The 26,360-nt window shown below is 42.9% G+C and overlaps 1 protein-coding gene across 3 annotated transcripts in view; it reads left to right on the plus strand.

Moving 5' to 3' along the window:
• The first annotated feature begins 2,480 nt into the window (after positions 1-2,480).
• DNMT3A (DNA methyltransferase 3 alpha) overlaps positions 2,481-26,360 on the plus strand; it is a 660,717-nt gene continuing 636,837 nt past the window's right edge. The window contains exons 1-2 of one of the 3 annotated variants that reach the window (XM_033935457.1): positions 2,481-2,673; positions 24,917-25,146. In XM_033935457.1, the coding sequence (XP_033791348.1) occupies positions 25,075-25,146 (72 nt within the window). In that variant the 5' untranslated portion in view covers positions 2,481-2,673; positions 24,917-25,074. The remainder of the gene's footprint in view (positions 2,674-24,916; positions 25,147-26,360) is intronic. The other 2 variants (XM_033935458.1, XM_033935459.1) reach the window with 2 other exon arrangements.

Here is a 26,360-nt window from a genome sequence, read left to right on the forward strand (position 1 = left end):
GTCAGCAAAGTGATGGACTGGCTACCCAGACATAGCAACAGAGTAGTGGGACACTTACAGAGCACGGCTATAAACTTCACAAAAAGGGCACCACATAAACATCTCACAACTCCCTTGAAGGTCAGGGTGAGCCCCCCAAATCACCCCCCAAAACCTACTATACCTACCTGTCTACAACCCCAATAGCCTTTATGGCTGCAGGTGCCACCTATATGGTGGTACAGTAGGGTTTGGGGTTGTTGTTTTTTGGGGTGGATTCACAATTTCTATCATGAATGTTGAAGACACGCCCACACTGCTATGCTCCACCCATTTATACACCCATTGCAGCTACATGCTATATCACTTATTTGCTATTGTTTATAATAGTGTAGAGTGCACACGGGTGTGTAACTGCACACACACACACACACAGTTATAAGAGGAACCACTGAAAAGTTCTCAGTCCAACCAACAAAGTTGGAGCAGTCTCCATCGAGGGCTATATTCCAGCATTTTTCCACTTTTTTCATTCCATATTTTCCCGACTTTCAGGTTGTGTGGCATCCAGCTGCACAGAAAATATTAAGCAGGTGGAAGAATGGATTCAGCTAACTGAGAACATATCCTAAAGTTAATATCACACAGTCCATGAAAAATGTGAAGCTGGAAAAAGGTTGGATAGTTCAGCAAGATAATGATCTGAAACACACCTCAGAATGAACCATGAAGTATTTACAGGAAAGAAAGACCTTCACACTCTCCAGACTTAAATATTATTTGAAGTCTACAGAATGAGGAGATCTCAAACATGCACGCAGACCTGATATTTTTCAACTAAAATATTCTTGAAAAGAAGAATGTGGAAAAAAAAATCCAAAAGCAGGAACAGAAAGACTATTAGTTGGCTGCTGGGAAAGTTTGAAGACTGTTATTCCTGACAAAGGTGGCATTACAAAGCACTGTCTGAAAGGGTGTTCAAACCTGCATATTTAACAAAGGAAGTGAGAACAGAAGGGGGGAAGGGTCTTCGTTTGAACCTGTAATACTACAAATAAATAGTCATCATGCATTAAAATATGCAAAAAGATCCTGTGATTAACTTTGCACTCTGTGTTGTGTCAGTTTCTGTTCTGGATTCTTTGAAACATTCAATTTGTTACCAGAGGTCCTTAAATTTGTGCATACAACTAACTATATGACTCATTTATTCTCCCCCCCCCCCCCCCCCCATTCTACCTTTCTTCATTTGAATAGTCAATAGAAGGGCAGGGCAAGCATCCTGAGGAAAAACCATGTGAGGTCTTTCATAATTTGCTGTGCCACCTGTGGTGGTCTGATTACATGCTTGCTGTAAACATGCCCATAGTAATGCAAGAATAACATAAGTTATACCAGGGCAAATCAAGGTTCAAGCCTGTCTCTGACAGCTGCCAGTCTGTGTCACAAACACCTATCAGATCCCAAAAAGTAGGTTTATTTCTCTTAGTTTATTTCCATGGCTAAGCATTATTTCTCCTAAGAATACCTGGCTGATAATCTTAATGGACTTTTCCAAATCTCTTTGGGACCTTTCTTTGTCAGTAGTTTTGACTACAATCACTACATCCTCTGGTAACAGATTCCACAGAGCAATTGAGCACTGCATGAAACAACAACAAAAATTATGATTCTTTTCCAATCTGCAGTTGGATCGTCCTTTTTTTGTGGTTTGAATAGTTTTAAATAACTATTCCCTATATCCCTTTTCCACCCCACTCGTGATTTTATAAACTTCTAACTCATCCCCGTCAGTTATCTTTTTCTGCAAGCTGAAGAACCTTAACACAGTGATTCCCAACCCTGTCCTGGAGGACCGCCAGCCAGTCAGGTTTTTGGGATAGCCCTAATGAATATGCATGAGAGAGATTTGCATACAATGGAGGTGAAAGGCATGCAAATCTGCTCCATGCATATTCATTAGAGCTATCTTGAAAACCTGACTAGCTGGTGGTCCACCAGGCCAGGGTTGGGAACCACTGCCCTAACCTGTTTAGCCTCTCTTTAATGCAGAGGTAGGGAACTCCGGTCCTCCAGGGCAGTAATCCAGTCGGGTTTTCAGGATTTCCCCAATGAATATGCATGAGATCTATTTGCATGCACTGGTTTTAATGCATATTCATAGAGGAAATCCTGAAAACCCGCCTGGAGTACGGCCCTCGAGGACCGGAGTTCCCCACCCCTGCTTTAATGACTCCTGTTCCCGGGTCCATTAGTAGAGGTGAGTGGTCTCATAAAGTTGTTCTTCTTTAGATGCGGCAAGGTATTATTATTTTTTTTTTTTACAATGGATGAGGGCTGCAAAGTTGTGAATGTGCCGCCTTTACTGTGCAGCGTGTTGGCACCGGCCGAGGTGAGTGTGAGTGCGTGCGCGCGTGTATTTTTGTGCAGGGGGAATCCCTGGGCGGGCGGGCGCTAGGACCTGCCGGACGCCGCTTGCCGCCTGTCCGCGGCTGGGTGCAGCGCAGCGCAGTGCAGTGCAGTGCGAGCGCGAGCGGAGCTGCTGGAGGAGGCCTCGCCGGCCGGGGAGAAGGAAAGGCAAGGAGGAGAGGAAGGAGGAGATCAGGGGGAGAGAGAGAGAAGGAGACAGAAGAAGAGGGAAGATCCCGGGAGATTTACGTTGTCCAAAAGGTGCAGGCCCGGGACCGGCAGAGGGTAATTAGCGCTTCTCCCAAACTCTGCCGCCTAGCGCGATCGGATGGGAGGGAGGGGGGCATCCCCCCCCCCTCAGTTCCGATCCATGCACAGGTCCGGGTGGGGGCTGGGCATGGACGGGAAAGCCCGGTATCCTTCATGGTTGCGAAAAAAAAAACAAAAAAAAAACCATCCCACCAAAACAACAATCCTCGCTTGCAGTCGTGCTTTTTTTTTTTTTTTTTTCTCTCTCCCGCTCTCCTAATTCTGCATGCTTAGAGAGAACAGTGTCCATCTGTATTCTCACGTTATCTGTACACCCTTGCCCATAGTGTCTTATTATTTTGCAAACATATTGTGGGGGAAAGGTGTTTGATTTTTTTTTCCATCTGTATGCTGATTCCCCCCCCCCCCTCCTTCATTGCATGTACTTGAACTTGAGACAGCGGCGGTCCCTGGGGTTTTGGTGGCTGCAGCTAGAGGAGGCCGTGGACGGGTTGAACTCAGGGCAGTGGGGTCTGACATGATCGCCTGGCAGACGAGGGCGGGGGAGCGAATCGCCTTTGCTGCAGTCCTCGTATTTTCGTGTACACTCGCAGATCGGGGGGGGGGTGTTGTTTTTTTTGCAGGCGTCTCTCAAGTTTTTCTGAAGTGCAGGATGTGTTTATTGCATTACACGTTGAAAGTTGGCTGATTGTATTTGAATGCTTGAAAGACCGGGCCACATGAAGAGTTCAGGGCGCAAAAAAAAAAAAAAGATCTTAGCGAAAGGAAGCCACAAAATGGTAGGAAGCTTGGGAGGGGGTCTCAAAGGGAAGTAGGAATCGCTCTCCTCCCTTCTCTCTCTACACACACACAGCAGAATGGATGGTGATATAGAGAGAGGCGGGTGGGGAGGGGGTCTGACCCCTAGAGTCCATGTTACATATGCTGGAGTCAAGTGTAGAAATTTGGGAGGGAGCCCCAAAAGCCCACCAGCAGGTTACGTCTTTTTCACATTCAAGTATACTTGGGGCCCTCTAGCATGAGGGCCAGGGAAATTGCCCCGCATGTACCCCCATAAAGCCGGACCTTCTGAGTCCCAAGATCAGGGAGAGAACATGTGGGGCAGGATCATTCGAGCCTCAGAGGGTCGGGGGTGGCAGTGCTCCTCAGCTCGTTAGTGCCACAAACACTGTCCTTCCTAGAGGATGTGGGGTGGCTTTTCTGGGCGAAAGTGGGGGGGGGGGGATTGCAATTGCAAAAGTTTGGGGTATGTTGCTCCCAGAATTTCAGGCTGTCTTTGCGTCTTGTCAAGGAGGCGTATAGGGATGAAAAGAGGGTTTCTACGTTTGTGTTATACTGTATTTTTGGATTAATAAAGATAGGTTGTACTGGAGAATGGGGGAGGGTAGTGTAGGTAGAGCTGAGGATAACCGTTCCATTTATCGCTAAGAATGAGGGGGTGTATGTCTGTGTTTGGACGGATACAGCAAATGTTTGTCTGCCGTATGCTTACAAGGTGTTTTAACAATCCTGGTGGCTTGATGCACGAGGCAGGGTGTTTTTGGGTTTTTGGGGGTGAACAGCTGTGGCGATATATTTGGACTTGGGGACAGAATGTGCATGTGTCTGCATGGGTGTGTATGTATTTGTGTGCAGTATGTGTTTTCAAATGTGTGTAGTATGTCCATATCTGCAACTGTGCTTATCATTTATTCGCAAGGCATAACCCTCTGAAGCGATAGCTGAAGATAACAGAAGGTGATAAATCCTGTTAACTTCCTTTTCCCTATTTTCAGTGCAGCCATTGTTTTCTGTTTTCTATAGTTCATTACAATTTACTCGAATTTAAAAAAAGAAAAGAAAAGAATGCATAACAGGGGGCTGGGGAGAGAAAGTGGAGGTCAGCAGTATAGTTAACAATTAAAAGCTCAGTCTGAACTGAAAATCCCACGGCTTCCCCCATACATTTTCTCCTAGAAATGGAATTCTTCTTGATTTTTCTTTCCTGACAGAGGCAAGGAGACATGTCTGTTTATGGGTGCGTGTGGTAAGGCAGAAGAGGTGATATATATGCAGGGAAAAGGACTGGGTCTTGTATACCGCCTTTTTCTAGTTATACAATCACACTCAAAGCAGTTTACATAAAGGGTGGATTGTGCCGAAAGCCCTTAGGTAGGGTTTCCCCCCCCCCCCCCGAACACGATTCCGCTCATAAGCTCTATTTTTGTAAGGACGACAAAGACCTATAGCTGCAGGTTGTCATAGCCCCTCTGATTATTCGGATTATTGGCATGGTGGGGTGCAGACATGTCCTTGAACGCCTCTCCCGTGAAGGGCATGTAAGGAAAGGCTGGCAGCGCTGTAAATGCTGGAGAGGGGAGGAATGGAGGCTGTAGCCAACCTGTGTTTTTTGCCCTCTGAATCACGAAACCAATAACAGCGTAGGAGAGGCTGGCTCTGCAAATATGTGATCAGTCTAGCTGAGATATCCCTTGAATCCGTGCGATCGCTTAGATGGGCTAGCCTTGGCACGCTTCCAGAGACCATACTCCACCTTTCAACTCTGGGTTTTGTGTTTTGTTTTTTTTATTTCCTCACAGATCTTTAGGAGTGTACTTTAGCTCCGTTGCATCAATGTATTCAGTACATTCTCTCCCCTCGCTGCAGGCTTGTCTTTTGGCTTCTCTCTGGCAAGGGCTGCCTACATTGTTAAAGGACTTACAGACAGAACATTTGGAGAGACAGAGAGGAGGGGAGCACTGCATAACAGGCTGGCATCAGAAGTACCATGGAGCATTTCTGCGCAAGTGCCAGCAGACGCATATCGTCTTGTCTGTCTGCTTCCCCCTCCCCTCCCACCCCCGATCCGGTGTAGTCTCTGAAATGCCCCCGACTGTACTTTTAAGAAATGTGCAGAACTGAAACTGGGACTGTTTCCGCTCTGTGCTGTTCGCAAGAACGTCCATTTTCCACACTGCTGAATTTATCGTGGAGGCAGTCTAGCAGCCAGGCTGCAGTGGCTGTCCGCTCAGAGCAGAGGAAATCGGAAAGGAAATTACAGGCTTGTTTTCCCCCCTCTGCATTGTCTTCAGAAAACATAGGTTGGGAATTAGGAGATGGAAACCGAAGTGTTTGAAAACTTTAACAGCTGAGGGGCAAAACTTTAATAACTGAGTCCCCGATATACCTAAGAGGCCACAAAGCAGCCGCTGTAGGTCTAACTTGCTGTGCACGGGGAGATAACACCTGAACTACAGGGATCTTACATGTAAAAAAATTCTCAAACACCTCTGCACGTATCTAGAGTAATTGATATAAATTATTTGACATACTCATTACTTTTAAAGTCAAACCATAGAAAAACATATTATACCGCCTCTTCCTGCCTTTATGCTGGCTTCGAGAGAACAGGGTGTGTGCAGCTGGTTTGTGGCCCACAAAATTTTGTTTGTTTGTCTGTTCCTGTTCAGTAGAATCTACTTTATTCATATTCCTCTTCTAGTAACTTTGAATTCATTTAATAAAAAGTATTTTGCATGTTTATGCAAAAAATAGCACCATCCCCCCATGTTTTAAAACACGAACTCCAGCGCATATTCTCCAACAAAACCAAATTGGTGACCAAGGCAAATCTTGCAACAATACATTTAAACCAGCGGTCTCAAACTCAAACCCATTGCAGGGCCACATTTGGGATTTGTAGGTACTTGGAGGGCCGCAGAAAAAAATAGTTAATGTCTTATTAAAGAAATGACAACTTTGCATGAGGTAAAACTCGTTATAGTTTATAAATCTTTCCTTAATTGCTTCTGATAATTTCAGCTATACACAGCTGAAAGCAGTGCAACATGCAGAAAGTGAAGTTTAGACAGTTTTTCACTTTCTCTGCATGTTGCACTGCTTTCAGCTGTGTATAGCTGAAATTATCAGAAGCAATTAAGGAAAGATTTATAAACTATAACGAGTTTTACCTCATGCAAAATTGTGATTTAGATTTTAAAGTATCAACTGCAAGAGACAAGATTTTGGTATAATCCTCTAGGCTTTTTTTGTAGAGGGGAGAATCAATATCCGACTTGTGCCTGGAAAATTTGAGCCTTAAGTGTCCGGTGGTCACGTCCACAACCGCCTTCAGCTCTCACCTCCTCTAGCACCGGACATAACCGCCATCTTACATCAAGCAGCCACCGCCAGGAGAGGTGCTGAATTTTGTGAGAGTTCACAAAGTTACGTACACATGCACAAGCTGCACTGCCTCCAGTGGTTACCTTATGTTCTGGAACTTTGCCTGCCTCACTGCTGTGACCTCACACAAGTGCTTTCCTGCATCTGTACATCTGTACCTCTCCATTCCTCCTCATAATCGCGCACAGATGCAGGAAAGCGCTTGCATGAGGTTACAGCAGTGAGGTGGGCAAAGTTCCAGAACTATACCAAGGGCCTCAAAATAGTACTTGGCGGGCCACGAGTTTGAGCCCACTGATTTAAACCCAAATGTTCACACCAAAGTCATATAATGTATTCACAGGCCTATATACTGTTCTACTCTCTTATCCAATTTTTTACCAGAACCCCTGTTTACTAAGGGGTTTTCTGCTCAGCCCTTGACAACGACTATAAATGACATAGATACATCTATAGTGGAGACAGTACATATAGATCTATCCCATACAGGATATCATGGAAAATTGGCTAGGGGATACTGGAGGCCAGCTGAAAACTATACACAGCTTAGGTAGACACTGTAAATACACTCAGAAAGGGCATAATTGAAAGGGACATCTAAGTCTGTTTACGTCCAACTCGCAAGTCGTCCAAAGTAAAAAAACAGCCTAGGATACATGTTTGAAAAATACATCCAAACTTTTTTTACTTTCAAAAATCATCTAATTATATTGTCCCAAGTCGCTAAATCGTCCATCTTTATGCCACATTTTCGTCTAACTTTTCGTCCAAGTCCAAAACGCATAGAACAAGCCCTGTTGGACGTGGGAGGGGTGTGCAAAGTGATGGACTGAACACCCAGACATGCCACCTAAATAGTGGGGTACCTTACAGGGCACTGCTGTGAACTTCACAAAAAGGGTGCCATGTCTTCTCCTCACTACAGCTCCCTTATAGGTCATGGTAAGCTCCCCAAACCACCTCCAGAATCCCCTAGACCCACTTATCTACCACCCCAATAGCCCTTATGGCTGCAGGAGCCACTTATATGCCAGTAAAAAAGGGTTTTGGGGGTGTATAGGGGAGTGCACATGTTTAAATATCAATGCAGTGATTACAGGGGCTTATGGGCATGGATCCTCCTCTCCATGAGTCCCTAACCCACCCCCAAGATGGCTTAAGCTGCCTCTGTGCTGGACGACTAAGCTTTCTTATGCCAGTCGGCCAGGTGATGATGGTCTGGAGGCTGAATTTTAAAGGTGGGATTAATATTTTTATGGGGGGGTTGTCGGTGATCACTGGGGTAGTGTGTGGGGGTCTGTTTTATGTGTTTGCAGTGCTTATCTGGTGACTTTAGTGGGTTTTGTGACTTAGACCATGTTTTACATGGTCTAAGTCACAACGTCCAAGTTCCGTCGATCATGAGCTGTATAACTTTCGGTTATACATGGTGTACGACTAAGTCTAAGCCGGCCCATGTCCCGCCCTCGACACTCCTCCCGAAATGCCCCGTTTAGCTTTGGTCATTCAGCGGCACTATGAAGACCTAGGCCGTTTAGAAATACGTCCAAAACCCGTTTTTAGTATCGGCACTTGGACGTTTTTGAGAAATGTTCATCCAAGTGCCGACTTAGACTGGTTTTTGGACATATTTATCTTTTGATTAATGAGCCCCTTAGCGTCTAAATTCTATGAAGGTACGGTCACCTCTTACACCGAAGCAACTGATCTTTCACCAAAGTACCAATACACTGCTATGATGTAAGACTATTTACACAATACTGTTAATAGTATAAACTATTTTTCCTACAGCCTTCTAAACCCTTTGCTGCCCTAGTTCAAAATATACTTATCTCCATGTAAAATAAACTAATGAATTAATGGTTAAGGCTCCCTATTCTAGGCATTGATAGTACAATAATAGTTCCTTTCCATTTTACAGTGAAAATCTCAGCAGAAAAGGGAGGCCGGTGGTGGAGAGATGTAGTCAGCTTATTTCAACAACACAGCTCATTTTACAAAAGTCAGTAAGCTCTTGACCATTAGAGAGGTGGAGCTGACCTTCCCGTTTTGTGTTAACGTGAAGAAACATGTTCTCAATGCCTCTGCCCCCACTCCTGTTAACTCAACTAAAGGCGCCCTAAGGGGACCCATTTTCCTTCAAATACATTGTCCACGGAGAAGCCTGATACACAGACAATATAGGTGACACATAAGGGGAGAGATATACACAGCCTCGTTTACTGTTCCAATTAAGCACTATCCTGGAGTTAAGTACACGCAGTAGGGTTTGCAATGAACACTGTTTCACCGGATTTTGTTTAGTTTCCTTTTGTGGGACCAAACATATTGTGAGACAGTCTTAAGAGTATGCAGCTAAAATGAATGCAACGGCTTGTATCTGAAAAGTCTACCATTCAACTTATAAAGCGAATCAGGACAAAAAGTGCAAATGGTTGGAGAGGAGTGAAAAACAAAGCAAAGAACTAAACAGTCTCTGAACTTAACAGATGAGAAAGTCTTTTTACTGGTGGGTTGTAGACTAAATCCTTAAGGTCTCATTTTTACAACTTTGACTCTTTTTTTACCGCTATACTTTTTAAATAATAAGCTGAGTATCCGACCAACGAATTCGAAAAATTATATTTTACTTTTTAACCAAGGCCATTGAGTAAAACCAAGATGAAACTCGGGAAATCAAATGAAGAAGCTATTTCTTGTGATGTCTGGTATGATTTAACTGGAGGTATTGTCTCTTCCCTCCTGCCATCTCTACGTCTCTTTCAGTGTTTGGCAGACTTGGCAAAAGAAAGCAGCATGCTCAAGTCACCTTTGTTACATAAAAGGAAAATAAGTGCAATGATGGCTATAGCAAGATGAAAGCATTCACTTTAATACTGGAAGCTGTAGAGGTACACCACCACACATACATACATGACTTGTTGGTCAAGGTATCCCTGCCCTAAGGCCTACCCTCCTTCAGACCCTGATTCTATAGTGCAGTGTTTTTCAACCGCTGTTCCGCGGCACACTAGTGTGCCGCGAGATGTTGCCTGGTGTGCCGTACTGTCAGGGCCACCATCAGGGCAGTACCACCAGTCTAGGGAGAGGGGCGGTCCGCCCCACGTGGACAGGAGAGAGCTGGACGGGGGACCCGCGGAGTTCAATACATCTCGAGCCGCGAGGCTCGTCTTCTGTTCCTGCCTGCCCTGCAGCTAACATATAGCCGATCGCAAGCGTTCCCCGATGTCAGCGCTGACGTCGGAGGGAGGGCTTAAGCAAAGCCTGCCCTCCGACGTCAGCGCTGACGTCGGAGAATACTTCCGTTCGGCTATTTGTGCGTGGCAGGGCAGGCAGGAAGCACAAGACAAGCCTCGCGGCTTGAGCTTCGTTTTGCTGAGAAAGTTGCAAAGATGGGCTGGGAGGCAAACACGGAACACAAAAGGGGGGAGGGAATGCGTTTTTGGACACAGAAGAAATGGACTTGGGAGAGAGGAAGGGAGGGAATGAGTGTTTGGACACAGAAGGCATGGACTTTGGAGAGAGGAAGGGAGGGAAAGAGATGGTTGTGTACACGGGGAATAGAAGAAAGGAGAATTTTTGGTCATAGGGAGGGAGTGAGGTACAGATAGTGGCATACCAGGTTGGGGGGGGGGGGCGGTCTGCCCCACCCCGGGTTTACGTCCCAAGGGGGTGCACAGCTGGCCACCCTCCAGTGTTGTCCCTAGGCCGGCAAACTGCGGCTCTTTAGCCACTTGAGTGCCACCGCCGCCAACGGTGTTGTTGGCGGTGGCAGCATTATAAAATACTTTCTTTGTGTTTATTTGATTCCTATTCAAGAGAATTACTTTATATATAGGCACAGAGTTAAATTTTTTAACATTTTCTAATGGTGGTGTGCCTCGTGATTTTTTTCATGAAACAAGTGTGCCTTTGCCCAAAAAAGGTTGAAAAACACTGCTATAGTGTACCTGTGTAACCTGTTGTACTGAAACTGAGATGGTTCTAAAGCAGTGGTCTCAAACTCAAACCCTTTGCAGGGCCACATTTTGCATTTGGAGGTACTTGGAGGGCCTCAGAAAAAAAAAATAGTTAATGCCTTATTAAAGAAATGACAATTTTGCATGAGGTAAAACTCTTTATAGTTTCTAAATCTTTCCTTTTGGCTAAGTCTTAATAATAATATTGTCATTTATAGCTAGAGACATATGATCAAGAAACTTTTATTTTACTTTTGTGATTATGATGAAAATACCGAGGGCCTCAAAATAGAACCTGGCGGGCCGCATGTGGCCCCCGGGCCGCAAGTTTGAGACCACTGTTCTAAAGTAACTTTGTGAAAAGTTGCATTTGCATAATAACTTTATGTGAAAAGTTATCTTTGCTGCATCATTGTGAAGCATCTTGATGGTAGGAGTGGGGAAATTATACTGTTAGCTCCTGGTTTGTCAGCATTATGCCTCATCACAAGAAACCTATTTCCAACGCCTTTGCTGCTTTATAGATCATCCCATTCAGCTTAGACGAAGTGGGGGCTGCATATACTCTAGTCTTTAAGTGTCACTGTAATTAAATATATGAGTAAGTGATAAGGGTGTTCACCCTATTTTAAGCTAAGATGCAGTGTGTAAGCAGTGAGTGATTAACTTTATGTAGGTGCTGGCGTGCTGTAAGACCAAAGTTTTTAATTAAATGCTGGCTTCGGGAGTTAGTAATTGGCACCTTAGACAAAACAGCTCTTGACGGCCCAGAAGTTTGGTAGATACTTACTGTTAATTCTTTTGCTGGTCAGGGATAAGAAATCATTTTCTGGAAAGGCAGTCTCCTTGGTTGCTATCCTGGGACACAAGGAAATCTACAGTTGGTAAGATAATTAGTATCAGCGATTTTATGTGTGACGTCTTTGCATGGAAATATTAATTGCGTTTCTGTTCTTTACGTAAACCAGGCAGATCTGCTTCACAAGAGATGGTCTTGAACAGACCTCTCTGCCAGTTTAAGGGGTGCACAGTGCAAGGGGCCAAAGTATGCAGGCAGGCCTACTTCTGAGTCCTACCAGCTATTTGACTAAATTGCTCTGTTCTCATGTAGCCAAAATTTATACAAAGTGGGTTTGCTGGCATGAAAAGGAGCTTAATGAACATCTGTTAAAAATAATAGGGTGTTTAAAGAGGAAGATCTCTTAAATGCAAAACTGTGTCTGTGTGCGTTGCTCAAATGTTGAACAAAGACATCTTTTCTTAGGCTTTTTGAAGGTAAATGCTGGATCAGCTGCAAATAACCACACAATCTTTGAAAAATAAAATGATACTGGACCTGTAAACAGCAGTGCTTTTGGAGAATTCAGTCTTGGAAATACTTTGTGATCTCTGTGTTTCTTGAATTGGTTGGTTATGTTTAATCATATTGTCTCAGGAATAACACCCTAACAGTGCTTAAAGCTTGATATGTACTATAGAAGTAGACATTATAACCCTGCCTGGACATTCTTTTTTTTTATTTTATTTTATTTAGCTGATTTATTAGGAGCAAAACAGGTGAGCATTTCAAGCTTTACATTCTCTATACATTGTAAAAAGGTATTTTATTAGATTACTTTGTCTGGAAATAATTTAATGCCTGCATTTGTAAAAATGTTTTAACTAAAACCCATGTTTACTAACACATTTTCCTTAAGGCGATTTAGATAGAATGCGGAAAAAAAAACCCCAACAACCAAAGAAAGAGAAAGGAAAAAGCCTGAGAGAGCAGACAGACAGAACTAAGGGGGGAGGGGTGACATAAATGGAGCTATAACTTTCCACACACAAAGATGCTTCATTGATATTCATATACCTTTTGGAAACTGGCAGAAATAAACCCGTTTTCTGCATGATTAAAACAAAACAGGGTGGGGGGAAAGAGTTGTGCTTTGGGCAAGTAAAACGACTTTACAGCTGTGTGAGGGGGAAAAGAAACAAACAGACAAAAAAAATGCATTGCAAATGGAAAGGTCTAGAAAAGAAAAAGTTAGTTTTGCCAAGGACACCACAACCCCCATGGCTAATGCGGGCAGAATTTTCCATAGCAACAGGTGTTCAACCTTCTTCTGTGACAGGCTGGCTCTGCCCCTGAATGCGCGGGAGGGGGGGTGGCGAGCTCTGGCCGCGTGTCTGAGGGGTTGGGCGTGGCAGGGGCTGTTGCAGTCCTAGCTGGGTCGAGGGGTCTTGGAGCGCCGAGATGATATTGATTGCTGAGTTTTAGGAGCGTGTGGGTGGGGCAGCTTTTCCATATCTCATGCGTTCCTTAGAACTTATGAACTGGGTGACATGTTGAATTTTGCACTCCATTAAAGTAGCCTGGTTAAACCTCTTGAGTGCACAACAGTAGAGATTAATACTTTATTGGACTATCTTAATACATTTTGGACTAGCTTTCCTGAGGTTAGATCAGCAGGAGCAAAAGAAAGTACCGAAATACTAGACTTGCTGCTCAAAACTAGTCAATAAATGTATAGTTAATCCAATGAAAAGGTACCAACTTTATATACTTTTTTGTTTTTATATATACATATGTTATTCCAGTACACAAGTATCACTAGCAGGTTGTAAGCATGAAATATTTCATTGCATTCCTGGGACTATTGTATTTCCAATTCCAGATCCCAAAATGATTACGTTTGTGAAAATATGCTTGCGAGTTGGGATGTGTTATGCAAAACGGATATCTGTGTGTACTGAGTGCGAAAGGCCTGTGTGTGTGTCGTACGTTTCGTCTATGCTGGATATCATCTCTGTTAAGTTTCATAACATAGTGAATATATCCGTTGTCTGGGCTTTGGGGTGCACATAGGTGGAGAATTTCTTGCACGCGCGGCGTTTTTTTTTGGGGGGGGAGGGAAGGGGGGCGCTTCTGCATCAGCCAGTGTGTGTAGCCCCCCCATAGAGAGCGCGCAAGACCACACGTAGGCTATAGAATGGCGGATGGAAGGGAAATGTCACAAGACAGGCTCTTAAGCGTAAAAGAAAACAATAAAAACCAGCCAAATCACTGCAGTGCGGACATTTTCTTTTTGTTGCTTGCTTTCTCTTTAAATGCCAAATTATTTCAAGAGACAGAGGGGGTGGTATCTACAACCATATTTTTTTTTTTTCATTTCCATAAAGAAACTTGTTTTAAGCTCCGGACCTATTGCGTCAGAGGAAGAAGGTTATTTGGAGTGGGTTCCCCCTCCCCCCCCTTTGGCGAGGTGAGCGGTCGCGCGGGGCCCTTTGCAGAATTCCCGCCTGCCCGCTGCTCCTCTCCCCACCTTGAGGAGAGAGGGCGGAGTCCTGCAAAAGCGCACTGGGAGCGCTGAACCTGGGAGGGAATTATACCAATGTTTATTATGTAACCCCCCCTCCCCAGAATTAAAAATACGCAAACCAAAGTAAACCAAATAAGCAATTATTCGTTTATAGTGTGTGTGTGTATATATATATATAAATGAATATATATAAATACATTTGTTGTTACTGTTGATTATATCTTAATCGGTGGGCAATTTAAGTGGGGGTAATTGAGGAACGGCGTTTAAGGGAGGAAGAAAGGGGCAAAGAAAGGGTGAAATAAAAAAGGAGAAAAAAAATGTGTTTCTGGCTCTGTGTCAAAAACCCGCCATGTTCTGTATTTTTGTAGCGAAGGAGACACCAGAGAGGGAAATTCAGTCGCGAGGAGACGGGGGTGGGGAGGGGGGGGGTACTATGAGTCATTGCTAGGTGTACTGGCTTTTCATGTGTGTCCTTTACTGTATCTCTCTTTTTTTTTTGTCTCGGAGATAATTTGTTGCAGGATAAAGGATAGAAGAAATCTCAGGAGCAGGAAAGGAAGCGCAGAGACAAGGGAGGTGCTGTTAATAAGCAGAGGGCGGTTTTTGACTGGGGGGGTGGGCGGGGGTGCGAGGTCCGCTTAAAATAATTCGTTGGCCTCAATACCCAGACAGAAAACAAACATACAGTACTGTCTGTAAAATAGAAATTTTCTAATCAAAAGGCAGCGTCTCCCTTGCCTGCAAGCAGTCTCTATAAGTGGCTGGTTTCAGCCTTGTCTCTGCTCATCTATGCCATATCCTCAGCCTTGTCTCTGCTCATCTATGCCATATCCTCATTTACAGTTAGGTTCTGCTTATGCCCCTTTACCTCCTCTGCCTAGACTGTCTTCTTGTCCTCCCTCCTTCTATGTACAATATGGGTATCCTGCCTTCAGTCTCTGATCTGTTTCCTCCATAGCCTCCGTTTGATATTGTGCCAGCTTGTCACTATTTCTCATTTGGCCTTCCTCCCAATTTTTTTTAAATATCTTTCTCCTTCCTAGTCTGACTTTAATTGTTCCTTTAGCTCCCCTCCTCTAGGTGTGATTGCCCATTTTTCTTCCTGAGTTGCTCACTCTTCCTGCATGCCCCCAGCCTTCTTCCTGCCTTATAAAATAAACAAATAATCATAAGAACATAAGTCACCATATTAGGACAGACCCAAGGTCCATCAAACCCAGTATTCTGTTTCCAACAGTGGCCAATCCAGGGCACATTCACCTGGCAAGATCCCAAAGAGTAAAACAAATTTTATGCTGCTTATCCTATGAATAAGCAGAGGATTTTCCAAAGTTCATCTTAATAATGGCTTATGGACTTTTAGGAAATTATCTAAACCTTTTTTTAAACCCTGCTAAGCTAACTGCTAACACCACATTCTATGACAATTCCAGAGTTTAATTACATGTTGAGTGAAGAAATATTTTCTCCAGTTTGTTTTAAACCTATTTAGTAGCTTCATTGCATGACCCCTAGTCCTAGTATTTTTTTAGAACATCTACTCCATTCTCCTCCACTGAGTATTTTTTAGACTATTATATCTCCCGTGAGCCATCTCTTCTCCATACTGAAGAGCCCTGGCTGTGTTGGCCTTTCCTCATAGAGAAGTAATCTCATCTTCTTTATCATTTCTGTTGCCCTTCTCTGTACCTTTTCTATTTCTGCTATGGGGCTCATTTCCAAAAAAGGAAAAAACACGCAAAAAGTGGCACAAAGGGGCAGATGGATATTTCTCTTGACAAACCCTTCCAATTCACTATTTTCAGTACTTATATTCTAGACCAGTGGTCTCAAACTCAAACCCTTTGCAGGGCCACATTTTGGATTTGTAGGTACTTGGAGGGCCTCAGAAAAAAATAGTTAATGTCTTATTAAAGAAATGACAATTTTACATGAGGTAAAACTCTTTACAGTTTATAAATCTTTCCTTTTGGCTAAGTCTTAATAATAATGTTGTAATTTATAGCTAAATAGACATATGATCAAGAAACTTTTATTTTACTTTTGTGATTACAATAAACATACCGAGGGTCTCAATAGTACATGGCAGGCTGCATATGGCCCCCAGGCCACGAGTTTGAGACCACTGCTCTAGACAGATTTCTATGCTGTTGAACAGTAATTCTTCTAAATCTCAGAGGTGTGGTGTGGGTGAGATGTGAACAGACTCAGTGGCTTAGTAAGGGGGAGCAGTTCACCCTGAGCGCCATCTTAGTGGGGGCACCGGCACCCATCCTCCTCTCGCACTTCCCACTCCTTCCCTGCCCCCCCCACTTTTACACGCACGTGCACCCCTTCCCTTCCCCCGTACCTCTTTAACATTCCGGGTGCGAGCAGCAGCCCCAACCTGCTGCTCACACCAGCATCGGCTCATCCTCTGACATCACTTCCTGGACCCATGATTAGGAAGTGATGTCAGAGGAAGAACTGACGCTGGTGCGAGCAGCAGGTTGGGGTTGCTGCTCGTGCCTGAAACCTTGAGGTACGTGGAAGGGAAGGGTTGCGCTCATGTGTGAACGGCAGGAGGGGGTGGGGAAGGAGCGGATGGTATAAGGGGCAGGGGAGGGGTGCCACCGTCGCAGGCACCTCTTACCCTCGCTACGCCACTGGATAGACTTATGACTTGGACGTTTTCTACATTATATAGAATCCCAGATTGAAATTCAAAAAATGTAAAACATTTTTTTTAAATAATCTTTATTCATTTTAAAATAATTTCAACAAGTGAAGAACAATAAATAAAACATTTACACTATAGACATCTCTTAAAATATTACAAGGTTCTTACAGATCAATAACCCCCCCACCCAAACTATTCTTTATCATTCAAGTATCTATAAATTTATCATAATTCCATTTTTTATATGTGACTTCTCAGACCCACAACCCAATGAATAAGTATAAAACTAATTCAGAGTTGCTGCTGGGACCATCATAGCTGTCACCATCCCTACCGCCTTAGAAATGTTTTTCTGCCATAATACATCTAGGGTGCAAAAAGATGCCCAAAAGACCAGATGACCACTGTAGGGATATAAACATGACTTCCACATTCCCCCAGTGGTCACTGACTCCCTCCCTCCCTCCCCTAAGCATGTGAATGAAACAGTACATACCAGCCTATATAACAGCGTCAGATGTTATGGCCAGTCCTAGTAGAACAGTAAGTAGGTTCTTGGAGTAGCCTTGTAGGCATTGTAGATGGGGTCTCAGGCCCATACGCCTCTCTAACCACTACGTTTATGGTGGAATTTGTGAGCCTTCCAAACCCCATCCTAATCCCACTATACCCACATATAGGTGTCACCTGCAGGCAGAAGGTCTATTGGTATGATGTACAGTTGGGTCCAGTAATTTTTGGGTGTGTTTTTAAGGGTTTACTATGCACCATAAGGGGGTTATGATGAGATGTGTACCTGGGTTCTTTTATGTGACGTTTACTGCAGTTCCCCCCTAAGGTGCTTCTCTGCTCTGCTGGGATGTTTGTATGGCCAGTGTTCTGCAAATACTGGTCCTTCCTACATCCCAATGCCTTGTTCTGTGCATTTTTCATTTGGACGTGCTTTTGTTTTCAGACGTGGTTGAAAAAGGTAGATACACAGAGCACAAACACATGCATTTTCAGAACAACCCCCCCCCCCAATATAGATGTTTTGTAGTTCTGAAAATGGGCATGCTTGGTACTGGATTTTTATGTGTGTACTGTAAAACATGTAAACTCAGATTTAGACATCATATCGAAAATGACCCTCTGCATTTTTTTTGAGATGCGGGGACCAGACCTGAACACAGTATCCAAAGTGCGGCCACATTATGGAGCAATACAAAGACAATATAGCATTCTCATTTTTGTTTTCCATTCCTTTCCTGATCATTTTTGACATTCTATTTGCTTTCTTAGCCGTCACTGCACAATGAGCTGAGGGTTTCAGCATATCATCAACATTATTGTTTGGGTTTCTTTTTCCCACATGCATCACTATGCACTTACTCTGCTATTTTGATGCCCATTCTCTCAGACTTGCAAGGTCCTCTTGCAATTTTTTCACAATCCTCTTGTATTTAGCTATTTTGAACAACTTTCTGCCATCCACAAATTTAGGCCCCCTTTTATCAAACTGCGGTATAGCATTGTAGTTTTGGCCGGTAAGGTAAATGCTCCGACACTCATTCAGAGGCAGATTCTATAAATGGACATCCTGATTGTAGGCAACGATAGGCGTCCTACGCTGTCTAGCAGCCAATTGGGATGCACGTTTAAAAGAAAAAACTCAAGGCAGGCCGCCTACACTGTAGGCATTTGTTGCAGTTGAGGGAGATGTGTCAGGACACTTAAGCTCGTGGTTTTGCCTGGAAGTGGCCTTAGATGAGCTTAAGCGGACCTAGGCATCTCCCTAGGGTCGCAACAAATGCCTCAAATGTAGACCAGCAAAATGCTGGCCTACATTTTAAATAGACACTGCCGCTGAGCTGATCGTGGTAAGGGGATCCCCCTCCCTAAGGCCTTAGGTATCTGGCCAATCGGACTCTTAGTCCACTCCCACTGCAGGATGCATTGGGAAGGAGGCCTAAGACTCTGATTGGCCAACATGCATAAGGCCCCGCCTATAAGAGAGGCCTTAGGCATCTGAGCCAATCAGGGCCTTAGGCCCCTCCTTAGTGCATCCCAAAAGTCACCGGGAAGGGGAAGGCCTGCCATTTTGGAGTTACGGTCCTGCTGGCCAGAGGGTGTAAGCATCCCTCTAGCCGAACTTTCTTCCGGAGAGGTACGGGTGTGTGTTTGGGAGGCTTAGGGGTGTCAGGGGGGTCTACAGATTGGGAGGTGATGGGGGGGGTCTACAGGTGTCAGGGGTCTGGAGGGGGTATCACCAGTGGGTGGGCAGGAGGAAGTAGGCATCCCAACTGCCTGCCGACAGGAGGGGTTTGGAGGTTCAGGAGCAGGAGGGAGTGGGCATCCCTCCTGCCCGGCTCTCGAAAGGGGTTCAGGGGCAGGAGGGAGTGAGCATCCCTCCTGGTGACATACTTTGGCGGGTTTGGGATTTTTGGAAAGTTCCAGGGCGGTTCTAGCAGGAGGGAGTGGGCATCCCTCCTGTCTGGCTCTTTGGGAGGGGTTTGGGGGCAGGAGGGAGTGAGCAGCCCTTCTGGTGAGGTACTTTGGAGGGTTTGGAAAGTTCCAGGGGGGCTCCAGCAGGAGGGAGTGGGCATCCCTTCTGCTGGCCAACTTCACGGGGGAGGGGGGGGGGGAAGGAGGGTTCCCTGCCGCAGCTGTTCAGCTGATCACTGTAGGAGGATTCCTTTGCCGCGATCAGCTGATGACAAGGGATCCCTCAGGCATGATTCTCTCACTGGTGCCTGTGACATGGGTGCCGGTTAGAGAATTGTGGTGGTTAGGCAGGGTTAGGCAACTATCCGTTAGGGCAGATACAATTCTATATAGGACGCCAGTCTGTGATTCTCAGCTGAGACCAGCGTCCTATACAGAATTTCCTCCTCAATTCCTATGAGCGCCAGAGCACTTACCTTGCTGGCCAGCGCTAAAACACTCTACTACAGCTTAATAAAAGGATGCCTCACTGATTATTTTCTTCTCTAGATCAATTATAAATATGTTAAAAAAACAGCAGTCCCTGCACCCTGGAGAACCCCACTATTTACTCTTCTCCATTGAGAATATTGACCATTTAACCCTACTTTCTATTTTCTATTTTTTAATCACTTCTTAATCCATAATAGGACAGCACCTCCTATCCTCAGGAGTCATTCACGAGGTACTTTCTCAAATGCTTCTTGAAAGTCCAAATATACAATATCAACCGACTCACTTGTATCCACATGTTTATTCACCTCATCGAAGAAATGTAGTAGACTGGCAAGGTAAAATTTCCCATTGACCAAATCCATGTTGACTCTGTAGTTCTACCCCCCCCCCCCTAATTTACAAAACTATGCAAGAGATTTTTAGTGCCAGCTGGCGCGCTGAATGCTCTGCGTTGCTCCAATGGTCATAGAATTCCTAAGAGTGTCGGAGCAGTGCAAAACATTCAGTGCACCACCCGGCACTAAAAATCTCTTGTGCGTTTTTTTTTTTTTAAAGTGTGTGTGGGGGTGGGAGGGGGAGGGGCAGTTATTCTTTATAATAGTCTCTACTATGTTGTCTGGCACTGATGTTGGACTCACTTTCTATAATTTCTCTGATAACCTCTGGAACCCTTTAAAAAAAAAAAAAAAAATCGGCATCTTGGTTGCCATCCTCCAGTCTTCTGGTACCATGCTGGATTTTAAAGATAAATGCCAAACTATTAACAATCGTTTTGCAAGTGGCCTGGTGGCTAGAGCTGCTGCCTGAGGTTGTGGGATCAATTCCACTGCTGCTCTTTGTGACTCTAGACAAGTCCCTTAACCCTCTATTTCCCCAGATGAGCCCACCAGAACAGATAGGGAAAAATGGAGTACCTGAATCGAGAGAAATGTAAACTGCATTGATCCATACATTGGAAAATATGGTATATCAAGCACCATAATCCATGCTCATTTTTCAATTCTATTAGCGCTCTAGGATATATACCATTTGGTCCAGGTGTTTTGCTACTCTTTAATTTGTCAAATTTCCCCATTACATCTTCCAGTGTTACCGAGAGTTGTTTCAGTTTCTCTGACTCATCAGCATTGAAAACCATTTCTGGACACTGGTATCTCCCCCACATCTTACTACTACTACTACTACTACATCTTCCTCGATGAAGACCAAAGCAAAGAATTCATTTAATCTCTCCACTTTGGCTTTGTCTTTCCTGAGTGCCCCTTTAACCCATTGGTCTTCTATTGGTCCAACTGATTCTTTTACTAGCTTCTTGCTTCTAATGTACCTAAAAAAGTTTTTACTATGGGCTCCTTATCGCACACAACTTTTTAGCGTGCGTTAACCCCTAAGCTAGCTGAAAAACTACCGCCTGCTCAAGAGGAGGCAGTAGCGGCTAGCGCGGCTGGCAAATTAGCGCACGCTATTGCACGCATTAATCCGCTAACGCGGCTTTGTAAAAGGAGCCCTATGTGTTTTTGCCTCCAATGCAATCTTCTATTCAAGAAATCTCTTTGCCTTCCTTATCAGCACCTTGAATTTGACTTGCCATTCCTTCTTCCGCTTCCACTTTCTGAAGGATTTTCATCTAACTCTATTATCTTCTTCAACTCACTTGTTAACCAAACTAGCTGTCGTTTGACCTTCCTTCTTCCTTTTTTAATACATGGAGCATATCTGGTTTGGGCTTCCAGGATGGTATTTTTGAATAACATCCGTGCCTGATATAAATTGTTGATCTTTGCAGCTGCTTCTCTAAGGTTCTTTTTTTAATATTCTCCTCTTGTTATTATACAGTCCATTCTCATTATTTGTTATAGTATGGTTCCCCAAAATGTTTGCGAACTGCGAAATCATAAATAACAAAATGCTGAATTTATGGGAAAATAGAGATTAGGTTCCAGCAGTACATGTTGTACCTCAAAACCACAGAAAGTGAACAATGGATCCTATTGGGAAAATGGGGTTAGATTCCTGTGTCAGACAACACTTGGAGTATCTGTAATTCACTCTCCAGACACTTGGGGGCTATATCTGGAAGCAAACGCTTACCCGCAAGGTGAAAGTGAAAGCAAAGAAAGCTGTTTTTTAAAGAGCCAGTCCATGAATATATGATCACAGTGGCGCGAATGGGGAATATTGGTAGCAATTGATGCAACAACAGATACGCAAAATCAAACATCGGGAATGCGTGAATAATGAGAATGGACTGTAGTCTCCTTTTAAAAAGTTACCAAATGCTATTGTATTGAATTTCCTTTGTGTACTTACTCCAGAGATTATATCAAATCTGATCATGCTATTGATCACTGTTATCAGGTGACCCCAGGACCTGCATCAGATCATGAATTCCACTAATGACTAGGTCTAGTATTACTTTGTCTGTTGTTGGTTTCTGAACCAACTGCTCCTTAAAGCATTCTTTGATTTCAAATAATTTTACCTCCCAAGCAAGTCCTGATGTTACATTTACCCAGTCAATATTTGGGTAATTGAAATCACCCTATATTATTGTTAGCCTCCCTAATTTCTGCTAACATTTCAGCATCTGTCTATTCATCCTGGCCAAATGGACTCCTATCACTATATCCCTATCCTGTTTTCACATGGAATTTCTGCCCAAGGAGTTCCAAGGGTTGTTTTGGTTCCTGTAGAATGTTTAGTCTATCTGATTCAAAGCCTTCCTGGTTGTGTAATGCTACACCTCCAGAAATTTGATCCACCTTATCATTGTGATATAATTTCTACCCTGGTATGACAGTGCCTTTGGTTACCTTTCTTCTACCAGGTCTCAAAGATGCTTATTATATCTACAGTATCTTTTCATTTAGTGCAATATATTCTAACTCTTGTTGTTTCATAGGCTTCTGGCATTTGTATACTGACATTTCAAACAATGTTTGTCATTCCTATTTACAACTTGCTCAGCAGTTGACATGGATAATTTTCAGTCTTTAAAACTTGTCTTCTCTGTATTTAAGAATACTATTGGGATGTCCTATGTTCTCTGGTTTGATGATATCTTTTAAAGATGCCTTGTTCTGAACCATGCTCTTTTCAATGTCAGCCTTTCTCCAGTTTCTTGTTTAAAACTGTTCTAATCTAGTCTTCGGTTTATATATCGGGTCATCTCCTGACGGAGCTCGACTCGGTTCACAAGTTTTTAAGACCAGAGTATATAATAAAGTATAAACCTAAAAGAACTAAAAATGCTAATGGAACATCACTTCAGTAAATTCACAAATAATTAAGACCAGAATATATAGTAGAATATAAAACTAAAAAGGCTATTGGTGCGTCACCTCAGTAGGTAAGCCACTAAGGAATTGTGTGAATAGCCAAGTTTTTAGATCTTTTCTGAATTGTTGCAACTGACCTATCAATCTTATAGAATCGGGAAGTTTATTCCAAATTTCTACCAATTTAAATGCCAACGATTGGCTAAGCTTCCCAACAGATTTAAGTCCTCTAGAAGAGGGAAATGATAATTTATATATCTGTGTGATCCTCGAATAGCAAGATCTGGTAGAATTCCAGTATAAGGGAACTAAAGGGTCAAATATACCATAGAGAAGCTTAAAGATAACGGTGATTTTTTTCTCTTCAGAAGGCCTTTCTCCTCCATTTTAAACTCCACACTCAATCAAATGCTGTTGAATGGACTAATACTTTATCAATGGACATTCAGAATCCACCTTTTCATAATAGAATTGGTGATAATATGTGGTACTCCTCATCATTCCATCTTTATATTAGAATTATTAATCTTATTATTATTATTATTAATATTAATATGGGCCTTTATAATTAACTGTATATTAATGCAAAATGTTATACTACTTTTATGTATTTGAATTGCTCCTTGTATTTTTTAAAATACTGAATAAAATTTATTGAACTAAAAAAAAAAAAGAATTATTAATCTTTTTTTATATAAAAAAAGGGGGAAGGGAACCGATGATAAAAGATAAAAAGATAAGTTATTCTAATTTATAACAAAAAGTTTTATATAAAAAAAGATTAATAATTCTAATATAAAGATGGAATGATGAGGAGTACCACATATTATCACCAATTCTATTATGAAAAGGTGGATTCTGAATGTCCATTGATAAAGTATTAGTCCATTCAACAGCATTTGATTGAGTGTGGAGTTTAAAGTGGGGAAAGATTTATTTATTGTATGGTGAGTCAGTTAAATTGTGGCTTTCTCCTCCATGGCAGCACATGGGTTGCCGGACTAAAGGCCTCCTCTATAAACCTCTCTGTCTGCCACAGCTCCTCCAAATCTGCCATTCTAGCCTCCTGTGTGCTAGAAGCTCTTTGCACCAAGTACATACATATGACTTCTCACCATGTGACAGTGCAAAAGACTGAATAGCTCTCATCTTGCTGCTGGACTGCTACCTGGCATCTTAATATTGGTGATTTCTTTAAGTTATTAAGTCATTAGTGCTAAGGGAGTGTGAATATGTACACCAAAGCCCCTAAGATTGCTAGTTATATAGTAGGCTATGCTAAAGTTTATCCCCTCCTTTACAAAGCCGCGCTAGCATTTTTAGCGCCGGCCATGGCGATTAAGCTCAGATGTTTATAGGAATTCTATGAGTGTTGGAGCTGTTACCACGGCGGCCAGCACTGAAAACGCTAGTGTGGCTTTGTAAAGGAGGGGGTTATTTGTTGTTATTATTACGTAATGTTATTTTTAGGTTCCCCTCTAGGGATCTAGTAGACTGTATTTCTAAGAGCTAATTCCTTGCTAATAGAGATGCCCTAATTACGTAGGGAAAGTGCTTGAGTAGCTGATTGTAAACCACTTAGATAACCTTGACAGGAAGTATATAAACACTTAATAATATAAATAAATACATTTGCAGCCTAACTGATTCAAAAGTCTATAAATCAGAAATCAGGTCAGGGTTGGGTTGGAGTTGGGATGGGTGGGAGGGAATCAAAGTTTAAACTGAAGCTTCCTGCGCCTATTAACTGTGCTTTATACCGATTCTAATAATTATTATTATAATCATAATAAAGCAACACCCTTTGTTTCCTTCTGTCTTACTATTGAAAGCTTAAAGGAAAAGGATTAGTGACCTCATAGTGCTGGTGATGGATATGTTGGTTACCTTGAATTTGGAAGCTGTTGAAAGTAATTGATTTTTTTGGGAATCCCACTATCCTGATTTCATTTTCGTCTTTCTTTTTTGTAGGTCAGAAACAGAAAAAAAGAAATTTGGAAAAAAGCAAGGCATACAGAGAGAGAAAATCTTCCAGTTGGTGCTTTAGAAAAATATATACCGTTTTCATTTTATTTGTTGTTTTTACTTATATTGAATATAATATACGCTTTTAAGATAATTCTTTCTTCATGATGCCGTCCAATGGCACCATTGAAACCAGCAGCCCCACTCTGGAGAGAGAAATTGTCCAGATACATACGGTAAGAATTTGTTTTTTCATTTGACATAAATTCAATGACAAAAAAAAAATCTTCTTCTCTTTCTCCGTCTGCCCCCCTCCCAAAAGGGCAGAATTACCAGGAAATTCTCTTTCAATTCTTATGCCTTTTTCTTTCTCTGCTTCTTGCAATGTTTCCTCATACCTTCCTACAATTTCCCTCTTTCCTATTTTTCTCCCTTCTTCTTGATGTGTTTCTTCTTCCATCATATTTTCTCTCCCTTCTCTTTCTCTATTGCAAAACTTTTCCTTTTCTCCTGTATTTTTGGATTTCTTTTGTTTTTTGTTTTTCTTCTCTTTCTCATCAGAAATGGAGTGGGAAGAAATGTACATGAAAATAGAATTCTGATTGTGGCCACAGTTTCTGGATTTGCTAAAACTGAGCAAGCTTAGGAGATGTCATGATTATTGATGGGCACAACGTAGCACGGTTGAGCCTCTTTAGAGTAGGTGTGCAGTGAGAGAAGCCAGATCTGGTCTGTAGTCTGACAAATGAATGAGGAGGGCTGGACCTGAGAGAGGGGGTTTGCAGTAAGGCCAGAGCAGGATGTACAATAGACCTCAACTGAAATTTATCTTTCTCTTTACTCCTTTGCAACTAATATGCTTTGTGCTTATCCCAGGCTTTGCTGATTTCCTTTACTGTTTTTGCATCCTCCACCTCTCCTGAAGGCGCATCAGTCTGCCGCAAGTCAGTTGGCCAGGTGACCATGAGAACTGAGTTATTCACAAGTTTTCAGAAGCAGGTGGCCAAAAAAAATCACTAAGGGGCCCTTTTAGAAGCTGCTGCAAATTGGCTTTAGCATGCCCGTATGCTGGTCCTTCTCGCTGGAAAATGGCTGATTTTCTATTTTCAACTCAACTGAATCTCTACTCTACTCAACTCTACTCAAATTTTCAACACAACTCAATCAGCAACACAACTCAAATCTATCATTCTGAGTACTCAAATTTTCAAATACCTCAGCAACACAACTCTGCCTTGCAGACTTAATGCACCACTCTTGTCAATGAGAGAAGTGACTCACATTCATTTTATATCTTCCATGGAAAGATAACAAAGTTAATATGAGTCACTTGTCTCATTAATCAATGATGAGAGTAGTGCATTAAGTCTGCACAACAGAGTTGTGTTACTGAGCAATAGTGCTGCTGAGGTGTTTTTTTAATCTGAGTGCTCATAGTGATAGATTCAGT

This window comes from Geotrypetes seraphini, chromosome 3, assembly GCF_902459505.1.
Source record: "Geotrypetes seraphini chromosome 3, aGeoSer1.1, whole genome shotgun sequence".
Classification (NCBI taxonomy): domain Eukaryota; kingdom Metazoa; phylum Chordata; class Amphibia; order Gymnophiona; family Dermophiidae; genus Geotrypetes; species Geotrypetes seraphini.